Below are 16063 nucleotides of genomic sequence, written 5' to 3'. Positions count from 1 at the left end.
ATCGAAAATGAAGCATGATCGTAGCCTCCCCCCCCCCCCCCCCCCACTGACAAAGTTTGACTGTACAGTTAAGTATGCATATACATATATACCAGTGAAACACTGTCGTAAAGATACATCGGAACACGTTGTAGTGTCATGGAGCGTTTTTTTTAGTAAGCAAGTAACATTTATAACCAGTTATGACATTGGCATAGTGAAGTCTCAAAACGAGTGTCCATTACAAAGAAATCGATGATGGTTTCGACAGCTTCACATTTTCTTTTTTTTCTCAAACGGAACAAACACAAGTCCTTCGTAGTCCATTGGAACTGCAAGTGCTCACAGGAAAGAAAAAGCTTAAGCTAAAAAGTTCATACATTTATTCAACAAGCAAAAGCCAAAAGCCTCTCTCTCTTTGTGATGATCGACGACGTCTAACGCAAAAGTAATCATTTGGACCCTGATTGTGATTATAGTTTTAGGCTGCATTTATTGCTAGTGCCACCTCGGGATGACCAGAAGCGGAATAATAATCCGATCGGTGGTTTGTTTCTTCACATTTTCCCGCCCCCACGTTTCACATAAAGCTGGATTTCAAACGGAATTGCAGAGAAAATGGTCTTTTTCAGGAGCCCTGTGGGAGAAAACGTGAAGGAAAGAAAAAAACAAACACACACTAAGCCAAGGGGATATAAAAATCACTTATCACATATTAGCCACCTAACAAACATCTCAATTCTTTTACAACCAGAGTGAAGCAACATACAGTAAACGTCTCATAATACGTTTAGAGGTGTAATCTTACAGCAGGGGTTCTCCAAACCTATGATTTCAAGGACCCACCCCGTTTGGTGTGCATTATTAGGCCACAGACACCCACAGTAACTCAAGAGTGTACAAATGCATTTCTACACTCTTTGAGTTACAAAGTGGGGGTCCCTCGAAGACCCCCACTTTTGAGAACCACTGATTTACAGTAATTAATGAACGCAGCACCCTTTCCCAAAACTCCAACATTTTGCCAACTTTGTTGATCAAAATCCACACACTGTGGCAGCATCCAGGATGTTCCACTGACTTCAGGTACTGAAGGTGTTTTTTTTTTTTAAATGTCACCAAGTTCCCAGGCGGGAGTCCTGTAGGCTCATCATCACATGCACGCACACACACACACGCACACCCCGGCGAGGAAGAAATGACAATTCTGCCCAAAAACAATGTCCGACCTTTTGCTTCAGTTTACATAAAGAGAGCGAGCTAAAAACGTAAAAACAAAAAAGAAAGCAAGGAACATCACCATAAAAAATGAACTCTATGCCAATCTAAGCGTTTTTTTTTTTTTGTCACAGATCACAAGCCGTGAAGTATACCGCCAGAACAACTCACTTCACTCTTTCCATGTTAACACAACATCCTCAAAATTCGAGTTAAAATATTTTTATTTTGTATTTATTTATTTTATGATTGAATAAAAGCAGTCCTTTAGTAATTGAGTAAATATGTGACAATAACTTAGAAAAAGTTTCAGCTCCACAACTACCAGCAAAAAACTTGTATGAAAAATGACCTTCTAGCGTTTTCCCTGGTTGAAAACGCATCGCAGACATCTCTTTCTCACGGTAACGGATCAACGTGTGCCTGGTTTTAAAGGACGCTAGTCCCATAAACGGGGCAGACATACAGTTTGGCAGAAAAAATAAAATAAAAATAAAAAGTCTGAAAAAATGAACCATCTGTTGTGTTTGCCGGTTTTCCTTTTCCTCACTTTCGGAGAGCGAGAAACACAAAAACCAGGAATATATATTTTCTCCCCCTTAGCATTGTTCTCTTAAAAAAAAGGACATTTAAACATTAATAAATAAAAGTGGGACCTTGAAGAGATCTTGCTTTAGAAGAAGTGTCTATTGTGTCTATGTATATATTTATATATATATTTATATATTTCTCTATACGTGTTGTGAGAGAATAAGGTGTCCAGTTCAGACAGTTCAGAGGAGACAGTACGGCATGCCTCTGTGCATGTATGTGTGGCCCTTTGCCTTTGAGAAGGGGGCGGCCTGTTGATGAGGTGGCTTGCAGGAGGCTTAATTAACTCTTTCCAACTACGAAAGGTAACCCAGAACCTACCAGAACTCTTTAAGTTCTACAACGTGTTTTTGTTTTTCTTTTGTGTCTACGTTTCCGTTATCATCAGAACCAACCCCTGATGCGGAGGTACGTCATAATAATAATAATAAAGTTAAATAAAATCACAGATCAAAAAAACGTATAGATCTGCCTATATTTGCCATTTTTAGGAACATTTCGTAAAATGATAAGTTCTGGGTTTCCCAGGATAATTCAGGGTTAAGTACCACCTCCTTGAGCACGGGGCCCCAAATTAGGTTTTTCCGAGGAACCTTCATCTGAAGACCGAGCCGTTGCACGTTGGGAAAACTAATCCAGAACTTCTGAAACGATGCTTTTCAACGGCACGGTTTCACTTGAGTTTCTTGTAAGTGGGGAAAGGAGCCTTTTAGACACCGGTCGGTCAGGCGGAGGAGGTGGGGGGGTCGGGGGCGTTCTGGTGGTGGTGGTTCTGGTGGTGGTGGTGGTGGTGGTGGCGAGAGGAGGCTTTTAAAAAGGTCTGTGTTGCTGCTACGCCTGGCCCTCCTCCACTCTGACAGCCTGAGGTTTGATGGCTCCAGTGCGTGCTGGTTTGGCTTGTCCCGAGGAGGAGGGGGGCATGTTGGGGGGCTCCTGGAGTTTGCTGGTCATGCCCCCGGGCGGCGCCGCTCCCTCGCCCACCGCCTTGCGCACGTCCCGCAGGTTTTTATTCTGTGCCGAGAAGAGGGGACTAGAGTTACTAATGTCGCCAACACTGAATTACGTACACACATAGACACAATGTTGCTATACATCTCCATAAATAACACTGAATAAGGCTGGGTGATACATCGATATTATATCTTTATGATAAAATGTTTTTAACTTTTTACTCTAAAAACAGCTCGACAAACATACAACATATCATATCAATATTAAAATGATAAGATTTGGGCCCTTTATTACTTTACATACAGTTAAAAGTGTTCAATACATAATTTATGCTGTGGCCGTATGCAGAATTATCGTTATCTGAGCAAGGCCTCAAACCAAGCTATTATAAAACCTACAATGTAACAGTAGCCTATATTGTCTATTGTCTATGTCGGGCAAAAACCTTGTATCTCCATATTTTATTTATTTATTGTTATTTTGTTTTCAGAAATGGCATATCTACAAGCTCACAACCGGTAGCGATGCAACGCATTGTGAGCTTGTACACCATTTTTATTTTGCTACTTTTGAAACATTCAAAATAAAACAATGCAACAGCTTTGGGAGATACGAGGTTTCCGCCTGACAGTATTATAGTTCTAGACAATTAGCCAGTAGCTATGCCCCTCCTTGTCCAATGCTAGCTTAGCAACCGGCAGCTTGCCAAGGCTGTTGCCAAGGCAAACCTTGGCAAGCAGGAAGTTTTTCTAAGCTAGCATTGGACAAAAGCTTTTTGGGAGGGGCATAGCTACTGGCTAATTACCCCCCCCCCCCCCCCCAAACCACAACTAAGCAACATTTAATATGCATTCAACATTTTCATTTCATTGGCTCAAATGGGGGAAAAAGGGGTGGAAAAATGGATTTAAGAAAATGAAAATTACCTAAATTTACAGTGGGTGGCTCACCTTCATGCCATCCTCTGGGCCCTTGCCGGGGGCCTGCTCGGGGGCAGAGGGAGGGGTGGAGTGGGGCCCCCCGGGGCCGGGGGGGTAGGGGGGGGAGCGGATGATGACTGTCTTGTTGACCTGCATGACAGGCCTCTGGATGGGGGTGGGGAAGGGGCCAGTGGTGGGGGGACGCATGTGCATCACCATGCTGCCCTGGGGAGGTGGCACCTGCAGGGGGCAGCAGAGGGACACTATTATACATCCATATCTGGATGTATAAAGGATGCTTCAATAACGGTCTTTTATTTGCACTTTGCACAGCGCCGTTGTCGGGTGGAAACCTTGTACGTTGTTTGAGTTTATCGTTTTAAATATGAGCTAGCTAGTGAAAACAGCCGATCTACAAGCACACAACGCCTCGCGGTGCGAGGCGTTGTGTGCTTGTAGATCGGCTGTTTTCACTAGTTTTGTGCGACTTGTCTTGTATGATGAAGCAGGGCTTTACTTTATGAAAAAGAAACATTCAAATTTTAATCTTAGAGATACAAGGTTTCTGCCCGACAGTGACGATAATATCTGATGTACTGCAGGGCTATCATCATAAACACAACATTTTATAGTTGACCATTCATTGTCATACAAATAACTGAGATTAAGTTCTAGTCAATGGAAGTTGACTAAATCTTTTGGGGGGAGCATTGAACATTGGAGGATTTGTTAAATAAAAAAGTACTCAAGGAATGTATAACAAATCACTTAAAATATACAAAGTCTATCACTGAAATACACAATTAATGACTGACAGTGCTAATTATCAAACATAAATAATACACCATGACTACATTAGTAGACCAGCTACCTGCTGAATGTTGTGTTTTAGGGTACAGTGACTAGTAGACCAGTGTAAAGTGTTTTAGGGTACAGTGACTAGTAGACCAGTGTAAAGTGTTTTAGGGTACAGAGACTAGTAGAGCAGTGTGATGAGTTTTAGGGTACAGTGACTAATGAGTTTTAGGGTACAGTGACTAGTAGAGTCTAGTACCTGCTGAGTGTAATGTGTAGGCAGTCCCCCAGGGACTCCTGGACCAGAGGGCTTCCCACTGGGGCTGGCAGAGCCTGGCCTGCAAACAGGGAAAAACATGGCTTAAATCCACAACACTTGGCAACTAGAAACTATTAGTTGAACAGGGTTGGCTCTGGACTTGGGTCGGCTGTCCCCCCTAACCCCATCTCTACACCAGTAGTTCTACAAGTTTTTGTGTCATGGACCCCCCGAAATGTTTTGTGCCAGAGACCCCCAGAAGAGATGTTAGACAAAAATGAAATGTTTGGAAAATGTTGAATATTTGTCAAAAACAGGAATAGAATGCTGCATAAAAAAAATTAAAAAAAGAAGACCCCATGGAACCATCCCATGAAACCACTGCCCCCAAAACTTTTTAAAACTGTTCAAATAGCCGTTCAAAAAGCTCACGTCAAGTTGAAATGTCAGTAAAATATGGCCAATATGTTTAGGCATTAAGGGATAAGGCAAGATGGATGAATTTATCAAAATTGGCAGATCTACAAGCTGAGCATGTAGGTGTACATCTGCTATATTCGACGTTCCCCCAAGGGATGTTAGGGTTCATGTGGCTAATCCTGGTTAGACTTTATCGGTTTATCTCCGAGGCAAAATGAATGCCATAATTTAGTAATAATTTAGTAAAAAAAATGCATACCTAAAAAGCTCTATAAAGCTCTTTGATTGATTGAATATTTTATTAGTCACAATGAACAACATTAAAAGTACAGTACACATTTACGATGCGCCACGGCACAGGTACAGTTAGAACATCCTTCCCAACAAGAACATCCCGAATAAGGCCTTTTACAGTCTTTTTTATGTCGAAGTCCTAGGCACTCAAATTTCAACATAGCGACAATAACATAATAACATTCGTTGCATTTACAAAATAAAACTACATTAAGTGGGGGTGGGTGGTAAGAAAAGGGGGGAGGTGGTCTCACTTCTCAGTATATACGAAAATAGGGACAGCGCGCCAAGCTCACAGCGTTTCACGTTGCATGCTCGTAGATCTACAATTTTGTCACATTTTGGGCAACCACTAGGTTGAAAAGTAGGACTTTGAAATGAATTGAGAGTAGACTTGTTCTCCTACCTGTAAGAGCCCTGTAAGCCTGGGGAATGATTGGGCTTGTCTGAGAACTGGAAGCCTTTCATTTCCATCTGTGAGCCCTGGGAGTGAGGAGGGAACAGCGTTACACAGTGACCTCTACTCTACTTCATGCCAAGTTACAGTTACACACGTGCTTCTGTCGTGGTCCGCGGACCCCCTCATCAGAAAGGATATTGTCCAGAAATAGCAGATCTACATGATCACAACGCCTCGCGTTGCGAGGCGTTGTGAGCATGTAGATCTGCTATTTCTGGCACCGCCATACGATATTACATTTGTGCAAAAAAAACTGCTGTGTTGCAAAAGTGATTTTGCAGAGGACCTCCCGTAAACGCCTCTCGAGGACCCCGGAGAAGTACTCCGGCGTACACACAGCATTTCTGAAGATTGAAAAGTAACGTGCTCTAGAATTACTTAAAGATATTGTAACAGATCTTTTTATTGTTTATACTAAAATAAGTGTTAAGCAGCTCTATGTTCCAAACAGTAATCGCTGCTATAAAGTGTTTGTTCAGTAACAGGGGTCTTCTCCCCCTCTCTCCAGCTCTCACAGAAAATGCAGGATACGGGATACCAATTTTATTAAAGTCAGGAGAGAGAACTCATGTAAGATATACAGGATAAACAAGTGAAATTGGAAGTGATTTTAGTTAGTTTATTCATTTCGGTCACAATTTTAACATAACAGTTGTGCATACAATGGAAGCAGCAAAAATAATGATTGGCCGAAAAAGGCATGGGCTTAAAGCCGAAGCTCACTGTGCCCAGCTATTAATATTTGAAATATTTAATACACCAGAGAAGAAGAAAAAAAAAAGAAGAAAATAAAAGTGACTAAAGAGCAAAACAAAAGAAAACAATATTTCAACGTATCTTCATATATTATACATCAGAACAAACAGTTGGAGGAACAATTTCCGGCAATGGATCAATTATACAGAAGAAGAAACAATGGATGAACAGAACAAAGCAGAGCTCGATCGGCAAGGATAGGATTTTTTTTTACCTCCCTTTCAATATGTATTCTTACATACATACACACATACACACCTGTATCTGTACACATATAGGTGTACGTACTGTATGTAAGAATACCTACTGAAAGGGAGGTAAAAAAAAAAAAAACATGATTAACCCATTTAGGCCTAAAATTATTGGATGCTTTAACTATTAAAAAAATAGCAGATATACAAGCTCACAGTGCGGCACCGAGTCTTTGAATATATGTATTTTTAAAGCGAACGTTTGTAACTCAAATTTTGCTTCTGGGTGGTCCCTGGAACTAGATATTTTGAGATGGGGGTCCGTGGCCAAATACATATCAGTTTGGGGGTCCTTCACATGAAAAAGTTTGAGAACCACTGACATAGCAGTCTCTCAAGAACAGACTAACTGAGCTCCAGTTTAGTGTAAAGGACCTTTTCTTTGACGATGGCTGGCCAGATTGCTGACATAGAAACATAGGTTTTTCAAAAAAAACCTTAGAAGGATTCAAAAGACACTTATAGAATCGGGTCAAATTCTAATTTTCAAGAAGTGCCGCGCTGCGAGCTTGTATATCTGCTTATTTTCACTGGTTAAAGCATTCAATAATTCTAGGCCTGAATGGGTTAAACAAAACAAAACTGAGCTGAAAAAACACTGGAACGGGAACACTATAAAAGTCAGGTTTTCTCTCTTCTGATTGGATGAGGAGCCATTTTCACCACCCAAAAAAGTGGTTCAAGCGGCACTATGTAACTTATTTTTCTTAACGAATAAAACGTAATTTTGTCTAATCTGTACGGTAGAGTACGTTAATACAATATAACTTATACAAACCGGGGGAGGGTTGCTTGTATTTTGTCTCCCTGCTCTTTCTATCGAGACGTTTCGATCAAGCGTCAAAGGTTGTGTCTCACCTAGACACAGGATCTGACACGATCTTTGACCCGACGGTCAAGACCTTCAATTTATCCCCCCCCCCCCGAGCAAGCAGGCCGGCTCAATGGTAAAAGTCCGGCGGTAGAAGAAGAGGGTAAAAGTTACGGTCCCATTCTATTTTACAGTACACTTTAAGACAGAATAAGACATAATAAAGCCATATTAAGAAATAATGTGTTGGTAATTAGAACTAATATGTTTTATTAGACAGAAACAATGACAGAATAGCAGAAAGAGCGAATACATTCTCTGGCACCTGCACCTGCCGGGGAACTGCCCCGGCAGGCACCGCCGCACGACCGGCAGTTTGACCGGTAGTCGCACTGCACCGCCGGCGATAGGACCAGCAGTTCGACCGGCAGTCCCAGCAGTAGGGCCGGTGGCCGCCTATCGCCGGTGATGCAGCACGACTGACAGTCGAACTGACGGTCGTGCGGTGGTACCCGTGCCGGTGCCAGAGGATGTATTCGCTCTTACTGCTATTCTGTCTTTGTTTCTGTCTAATAAAACATATTAGTTCTAATTACCAACACATTATTTCTTAATATGGCTTTATTATGTCTTATTATGTCTTAAAAGTGTACTGTAAATTAGGATGGGACCAAAGTTACATAGTGCGGCTCTTTAAGTGTGCCTGTGGGTCTTATAAATATTGAACAAGGAACGGTTCTGTTGGACATACAGAGGCTCCGGCTGACGGTGGGACATTTGCTCGCTATGGTGCTGCTGCTGCAAACCCATAATGTTGCTGCCGTTGCCGTGTTGTTGCTGTTGTGACCCGTGCGTGGATCTCACCTCTCGGCTGCCGCTCATGACCTGTTGCTGGGAGCCGGGCGGCAGCATGCGGCGCGGCGGCGCTCCCACCGACAGGTTCTGGCCCTGCTGCAGCTGGATGGACTGGGGCAGGATGAGGTGCTGCTGCGCAGAGCCGTAGCGCAGCTGGGAGCCCGGCAGCGGCATGGTCACCTGGAGGGAAGAGCGTTCAGGTGGTGAGACAATGATATAAGACAGTGGTTCTGGCTGCATACGGGGCTGCAGTATCCCTTATACTGATTTCTGAATACCCCCTTCCCCTGCTTATAGAAATTGACATCAAAAGTCCAGTTCCCCTGCAGATATGTTAAAAATAAAACTGCATAATGGCAAATAAACATTGCAGCTGTACTAGTCAAGGTATTGATGTAATTTGGTTTTACAATTTACAGATGAGCTGGCTCAAGGGCTTTGCACACAGGAACGTTGTGTTTTTTTCCGCTTACCAATGAGTTTTTATCGCATGCGAAAAGACGCACAAATCGAACTGGGTTCGATCGGGAAAAGAACGCACTGCCGCAGCCACTGGTCGCACAGCAAATTCAGAGCCGGTGTGCATGTGGTCATACAGAATCATTGTATTCTTTAAAAAAATGAAATCTTCCGTTTTTTCCGTGTGAATAATCGTGCCTGTCTGCAAATCGCTTCATTTAGAGTTTGTAGATCAGATATTTTTGATACTTTTGTGTGACACCGTAGTTAGTATTATCAAGTAGGGCATTCATTTACAGAAGGAGAAAAAAGTTTAAAAATGGAGAGAAGAGGTTTCTGGCCGACAGCCAAAAATCCGCTGCTAGATCTAAAGTCTATGTACCTGTATGAGCTGGGAGTCCATGAGCTGGGAGGAGCTCATGCCGGGGCCCTGGTTCATCTGGCCGTCGTAGACCAGCGGCTGGCTGCCGTTCATGGGCTGGTAGTGGGAGCCCGACTGGGACTTGACCATGTCAGAGGGCTGCATGCCCGGGAAGGCAGAGTAGGGCCCTTTGAGCTGCGCTCCTCCTGAAAGCACCATGGGGCTGGGCTGGGACAGATTGGGATGCATGTAAACCTGGGACCTGTGGGGGGAAAACATAGGAATTATAGGCATAACGCTACAATTTACTAGAAGTCATGCATTTGGTATCAGTTTTGAGCTGTGATTTAACCAATTTAGACCCGAGGCCCATTCTAAAAACACCTTCTAAATCCTACCTAAGCTTTCTGGGGGAAAAAATAAATAAAAATAAGGTGGAAACCTCATTATGTTCAAAACCATTACTTTTCAGAATTCAAATACAAAAATAGCAAAGGTAGCAGATGTACAAGCTTCGCGCTGCGATTCGAACTTGTGGATCTGCTACTTCCAATGCTTTTGTGTGAAGCTGTAGTATGATCAAGTAGGATGTTAATTTAAGAAAACTATAAAAAGAAAACAATAATATTTGTTGTAGCAGAGATGCAGTTTTCTGGGAGTGTTTCCAGATATGACTGACTGTGGTGTGTTACCTGAAGGGGGGCATGGAGTTGAACATGTCCTGGGACTGGGAGACGGGGAGGCCTCCTCTCAGGCCCAGCTGAGCCTGGGCCTGCAGGGACGTGTGCAAGGAGATGGGGATCTGCTGGGCGGCTGCCGCCTGGAGGACACACACATGGAACATGGACATGTTAAGGCAGTTTAAAAATATGTACAATAATTAAGGAGTAGTGAAAATAGCCGATCTACAAGCTCGCAAAATGGGGCGAAGCGACACGTTGTGGGCTTGTAGATCTGCTATTCTCACTAGTTTAGGTCCCGGGCAAATCTCTCTTTTGTGTCTCGACCTGAAAAGTTTGGGAACCACTCTGTGTTAAGGCACAGTTACACGTGCGCTGTCACAATCATGATATTTTAGCTGACGATTACTGTCATACAAAAGAATTGCTTTTGGCATTGAACAATGGGAAATCGACAAACTCACTGTGAACTTGTAAATTTGGCAAATTTGACTGGTCATCTTAAAAAGAAGTATAGGGCTTACGTGGTGATACAAAGAGAAAAGGAAGAACGAACAATGCCAAAAAATATCAAAAATAATATAAAAAAAAGATTTCAAACATCATCAAAAGCAGCTAGAATATGTAGTGTATCTTTAGAGGCTTGGTACCTGCTGGTAGCTCTGCTGCTGGCTCATGGTTGGTGGGACCAGGCGAGGCTGGCTGGGAAACACATGGCCGTCCAGGTACAGAGGAGGAATATGGTTCCCTGCAAGGACAAACAGCAAGGTTTAGTGGGAAGCCACTGGGGGTGGAACATATCATCCATTCATAGATTATTCACGGGATGCGAACATGGACGATTATGAATGAATTCACAAATGTCAAAAATCGATAATCATAATGCTTAATGTTTTAGTTTGATGGTAGTTTGTTTTTGTTATACACAGAGCAGCAGACAGATTTTGGTTTGTTAGCAGAAGTACTGAGGAGCCTTTATGTTATAAGTTATAAGATGTGTTATATATCTTTTACTATAACGACTTGCTTCCATTTGTTTATAATATCAATAAAAGATAATGGAAGTATTGTGGATTTTATTAAATACATAAATTGTGCATTACATTCACACACACATTCATACACTCATTCACGCACCGATGGCAGAGGAAACCATGCAAGGCACATCGGGAGCAGTTCAGGGGGTCGGAGTCTTGACACTTTGGCACTAACTCTGGGGAGCCTGGCTGGGATCAAACTGGGAACCTTGCGGTTCTCCATCCAAACGCTCTACCGGCCACTCTACCCCTGAGCCACTGCTATCCCTGATATCAGTCAGACAGTGCGAGGTCAAATAAACCATGTAGGAGGTGTATTATTACCCTGCATGGACATGGAGGGGGCCACGGAGGCCACAGGCATGGGGGGCATGGAGACGCCTCCGAAGGAGCTGTAGCTGACGCCACTGGTGGAGCCCACGCTGCACGGAGGCTGGCTGCTGTTCCCCCCCGCACCACCGGGGGAGCCCTGCTCCGGGAGAGACTGGGAGTTCTCCCAGGCCTTACGCGCCGACTCCATCTGCACAGAGAGAGAGAGGACACACAGTGTTTTATTTAATCAACTGGAACTATGACTGAAAACGTTCGTCGACTACCTTTTTTCACTGACGAAAACTAAATAAAAACTAAGCTGTGCAGACTAAAACTAAGACAAACTATATTGACAATTCCGTCAACAAATGAAAACTAGGCTAAAATGTCAGGGAGGGACTAGTGGAGAAGAGATCCGGTAGAACTAAAAGGTAAGTCGTTTTATGCTTGGTTGCACACAGGTGTCATGTTCCGAAAATAGTTGATCCACAAGCTCATGACACGTTGTGAGCTTGTGGATCTGCTATTTTCGGCATTCAGCTAAGTATAAATCTACAGCTGGCAGCTCTGCCATTTTTGAAAATATAAAAAATACATAAATTGATATACATAGATTTTGTCTTTTGATAATTTAGCAAATTCTTTATCAACACACATATTTGGGTGTCCTTGACCAAAAGAAGAACGTATGTTTGAGAACCATTGCTATGTGAGTTAAGTATCCCACAGAAGTGGGAGCGTGTTAACTTTTAAAACAGTAATAATGAATGGTAATAATGAATGTGTACCTTGAGGGTGAGGTCGGCGCTGGGGAAGGAGATGGGGTTGAGGTTGATGCCGGGCTGCAGGTGGTTGGATCGCAGCATGGGGATGCTCTGGTTGAGAGTGGGCTGTTAATACATAACGTACACACACCTTGAGTTCACTGTTTGTTCCCTCAACTAAATACTAGCATTGATTATGACCTATGATGAAATCAAAATAAAAACGAAATAGAAACGAAGGTATGATGACTAAAATATATAATATAAACTAGAATAAAATTTTGAGCTAAAAGGCAAGTCACTTTATGTTTGGTTGTGCTCGGATGTGCTCTGAAAGTCCACAAGCTACAAGCTCGCATAAAATCAAGCTTTACGATGTCATCAAAGCCTGCCAAAAAACATTTGGACTAAAATCTTATGATATTTAGTCGACTAAAACTAGACTAAATATTTCAGATGGCAAAAATATGGCTAAAAAACTAAATACAATTTCGACAAATGAATCCCAATGAATGACAGAAACAGAGATGCTAGGGGTTCAAGCGGTGAACTCCATTTCTACACTACTTTGTCTCTGTCAGAGGAAACCTCACATGTCCAAAAACTCTATACTTTTTTATGATTCAAATTTAAAAGCAGCAGATCGACAAGCTCAAAACGAGCATGCAGACCTGCTACTTTTGAGCGCCGCTGTAGCAGAGCATGATCAAGTAGGGCAGTGGTTTTCAACCAGTGGTCTGGGGACCTACCAGTGTTCCTTGAGGGGGCTCCAGGTGGTCCCCAGCTAAATTATCTTGTAAAACGAAACCAAATGTTTGGTTTCATTTTACGCCAAGACTTAAATTATTGCCCAACACATCAGTACAGCATGGAATTGTGGACAAAATATTTATCCAACGATAACTAAATATTCCAAATGTTGGCTCGGAGAGGCTACAGCTCATCAAACGGTGGTCCGTGGCTCAAATGCTGAATAAATAATGGACTTTGATGTGAATTCCCAACATTCTCCCTCTCTCTCTGACGACAACTTACATTGGTAGCGAGCGCGTCCTGCAGCTGCTTGGTGACCGGGTTGGACACCACAGGGACGGGGGCGGAGCCCGGCGGCTGCAGGCTGAAGTCCGAGTCCTTGGCGCTGACGCCGAACTCGATGGGGGGCACGCCGGCGCCCAGGCCCGTGTCCACGTGCAGGTCCACCACGCCGTTGACGTTGGCCGCGTTCATGTTTCCGCCGCCGCTCCCCTCGCCCTCCGGGCCCTTGCGGTGCTTCAGGGAGCGCTCGTTGCCGATGGGGCCCGGCTTGATGTGCTGCTCCTTGGGCTGCTGCTCGGGACCGGCGTCAGAGTCCTGATAGGTCATGTAAAGATGTTAATCTATTGTCATAATCTATGATTAAAACCCATCTAGGCCTGGGATTGTTGAATGCTTTAACTATTGAAAAACAGCAGATATACAAGCTCACAGCGCGGCTGCGAGCTTGTAGATCTGCTATTTTTGAAAGATCATGACGATTTGTGCAGGTCTTTGATTATATCTTTTTTTAAAGCGAACATTTGTAACTCAAATATTTGCTCCTGGGGGGGTCCCTGATACAATATTTTGAGATGGGGGTCAGTGGCCAAATACATATCATTTTGGGGGTCCTTCACATGAAAAAGTTTGAGAACCACTGACATAGTAGTCTCTCAAGAACAGACTAACTGAGCTCCAGCTAAGTGAAAAGGACCTTTACTTTGACAGATTGCTGACATAGAAACATAGGTTTTTCAAAAAACCTTAGAAGGATCGAAAAACAGCAGATATACAAGCTCACAGCGCGGCTGCGAGCTTGTAGATCTGCTATTTTTGAAAAATCATGACGATTTGTGCAGGTCTTTGATTATATCTTTTTTTAAAGCGAACATTTGTAACTCAAATATTTGCTCCTGGGGGGGTCCCTGATACAATATTTTGAGATGGGGGTCAGTGGCCAAATACATATCATTTTGGGGGTCCTTCACATGAAAAAGTTTGAGAACCACTGACATAGTAGTCTCTCAAGAACAGACTAACTGAGCTCCAGCTAAGTGAAAAGGACCTTTACTTTGACAGATTGCTGACATAGAAACATAGGTTTTTCAAAAAACCTTAGAAGGATCAGTGGTTCACAAACACTGGGTCGGGACCCACGTGTGGGTCACAGACACATTTTTATGTGGCAGTTAAATGTGTTAAGAGGCAAAGTTGTGAATACATCTACATGCAATAATCCCCCCCTAACTAATCTACACATTATGCATACAGTTGGTATGGCTCTACTGGAGATTGTAATTTATAGTTTTAATGTTACATAAATGCCAGATTGGTCAGATTTGAGGCCACAACAAAAAGTGTAAAAACCTAATACAAAAATAATGCATAAGTATGCAGATATGCATGACTGTACCTCAGAGTTGGGCTCACTGCCAGTGTATGACACTTGTTTAGTCCACGAGTCTCCTCCTGAAGACTGAACTGACAGAGCTGAGGAGGAAAATGGAACAAGTTTAATACAGTTAACATGTAACTGCAATGAGGCCTGTCTGTCAGTTTGTCCAGCAGAGGGCACTGAAAGTACACATTAATGCTCATCTCGATTCTCAAATCAAGAACCTCACACTACAGACCACAAATCTTTTGTTGTTGTTGTTGTTTTTATTAGACTGAGGTCTATTCGTGCTCACACAAGGAGCACCATATAAATCTAGTTCTAGACACTCCGTCTTTGCCAGCAAATACCCCACAATTTGAGTTAAAAGTTACTCCTGGGGAATACTAAAGAACAAAGTGTTTTCTGTGCTCAGGGCTGTCACCATCACGACTTTTTACTTGACGATTAATTGTCACACAAATAATTGCGATCAACAATTTAATTGTGTTTTTGGCATTGAACGGTGCCTATAAATATTGCATTTCTGTGTTTTTTTAGGGTTCATAAACCAAAATGTCACAGGGCAGTTATGACAAATAATTGTAATATACAAATAAATGACAGAAATATTTACTTTTTTTTTAAATAGTGGAAATAACATAATATAGCTTATTATTATAATAAATAGCAGTGTATTTCCGCTATTTGACGGACATTTCCTGTATTCAGAGAAAATATCGCTTCAACGTGGAAATGGTTAGGACAATTATGGACAAATAATTGCGATTATCTCAAATAGCCGGGCCTACCTGAACTGTTGGTCTCCCAGATCTCAGTGCCAAGGTTGTTGGAGGACAGAGGATCCTCTGGTTGCTCCATACTCATGCTGCCCTGTTTCTTGGCAAACCGCGGTGGCATCTTGGAGGCAATGGTCCTGCTCTTCACTGGCACCTAATAATATACAGGCAACGACAACATAAACAGCATGTACACACAGGGTCCCCAGTCTTCCCACACATTTTACCAATAATTTTCCAAAACTTTTCCAGAATATTTAACCCAATTTCCAGGCAATATATAACAACTCATTCAGCGCAATAATGAGTTTCTTAATCCTATGTGCAATGCCCAAAGACAGGCAGTGTAGCATAGAATGGTATTATGGTACAATTTAATTCCAAACCATATCTTACTAGATACAGGCCCCTACAGTCTGACTGTACCATGTGCTGTTTACATTTCTGACTAATAAAGTACTCAATCAATACATTTAACTACTTAAAAGTCCCACTGTGGAATTTCAACTGTAGCAGTCTTATTGGAAACACCGCCAGGGTTATTTTGAAACACAAAAATGTTTTCAGAAACACGGATGTCAGGCGCCAAAATAAATGTTGTTTGGAGTAGTAAACACATTAATATGGAATGGTTATTGTGAAAAATAATATACCAGTTTTTGGAACTGGTATATGGACTGAAAAGGTTACACGTCGGTATA

At 42.6% G+C, this 16063-nt stretch overlaps 1 protein-coding gene across 6 annotated transcripts in view; it reads right to left on the bottom strand.

Moving 5' to 3' along the window:
• Positions 1-257: 257 nt before the first annotated feature.
• The window catches only part of prrc2b (proline-rich coiled-coil 2B), a 37769-nt gene continuing 21963 nt past the window's right edge, over positions 258-16063 (bottom strand). For 2 of the 6 annotated variants that reach the window (XM_080742479.1, XM_080742480.1), the window contains exons 19-31: positions 15375-15516; positions 14602-14678; positions 13209-13523; positions 12198-12299; positions 11422-11617; positions 10711-10808; positions 10073-10200; positions 9402-9642; positions 8570-8740; positions 5834-5910; positions 4714-4792; positions 3690-3899; positions 258-2799 (exon numbers count right to left, since the gene is read on the bottom strand). In XM_080742479.1, the coding sequence (XP_080598605.1) occupies positions 2620-2799; positions 3690-3899; positions 4714-4792; positions 5834-5910; positions 8570-8740; positions 9402-9642; positions 10073-10200; positions 10711-10808; positions 11422-11617; positions 12198-12299; positions 13209-13523; positions 14602-14678; positions 15375-15516 (2016 nt within the window). In that variant the 3' untranslated portion in view covers positions 258-2619. Of the gene's footprint in view, positions 2800-3665; positions 3940-4713; positions 4793-5833; positions 5911-8569; positions 8741-9401; positions 9643-10072; positions 10201-10710; positions 10809-11421; positions 11618-12197; positions 12300-13208; positions 13524-14601; positions 14679-15374; positions 15517-16063 lie in introns of all 6 variants that reach the window. The other 4 variants (XM_080742481.1, XM_080742483.1, XM_080742482.1 and 1 more) reach the window with 4 other exon arrangements.

Source organism: Nannobrachium achirus (genome assembly GCF_963921795.1).
Source record: "Nannobrachium achirus genome assembly, chromosome: 15".
Taxonomy (NCBI): domain Eukaryota; kingdom Metazoa; phylum Chordata; class Actinopteri; order Myctophiformes; family Myctophidae; genus Nannobrachium; species Nannobrachium achirus.
Note: the sequence above shows the minus strand (reverse complement) of the source record. Positions and strands in the feature narration are given on the sequence as shown.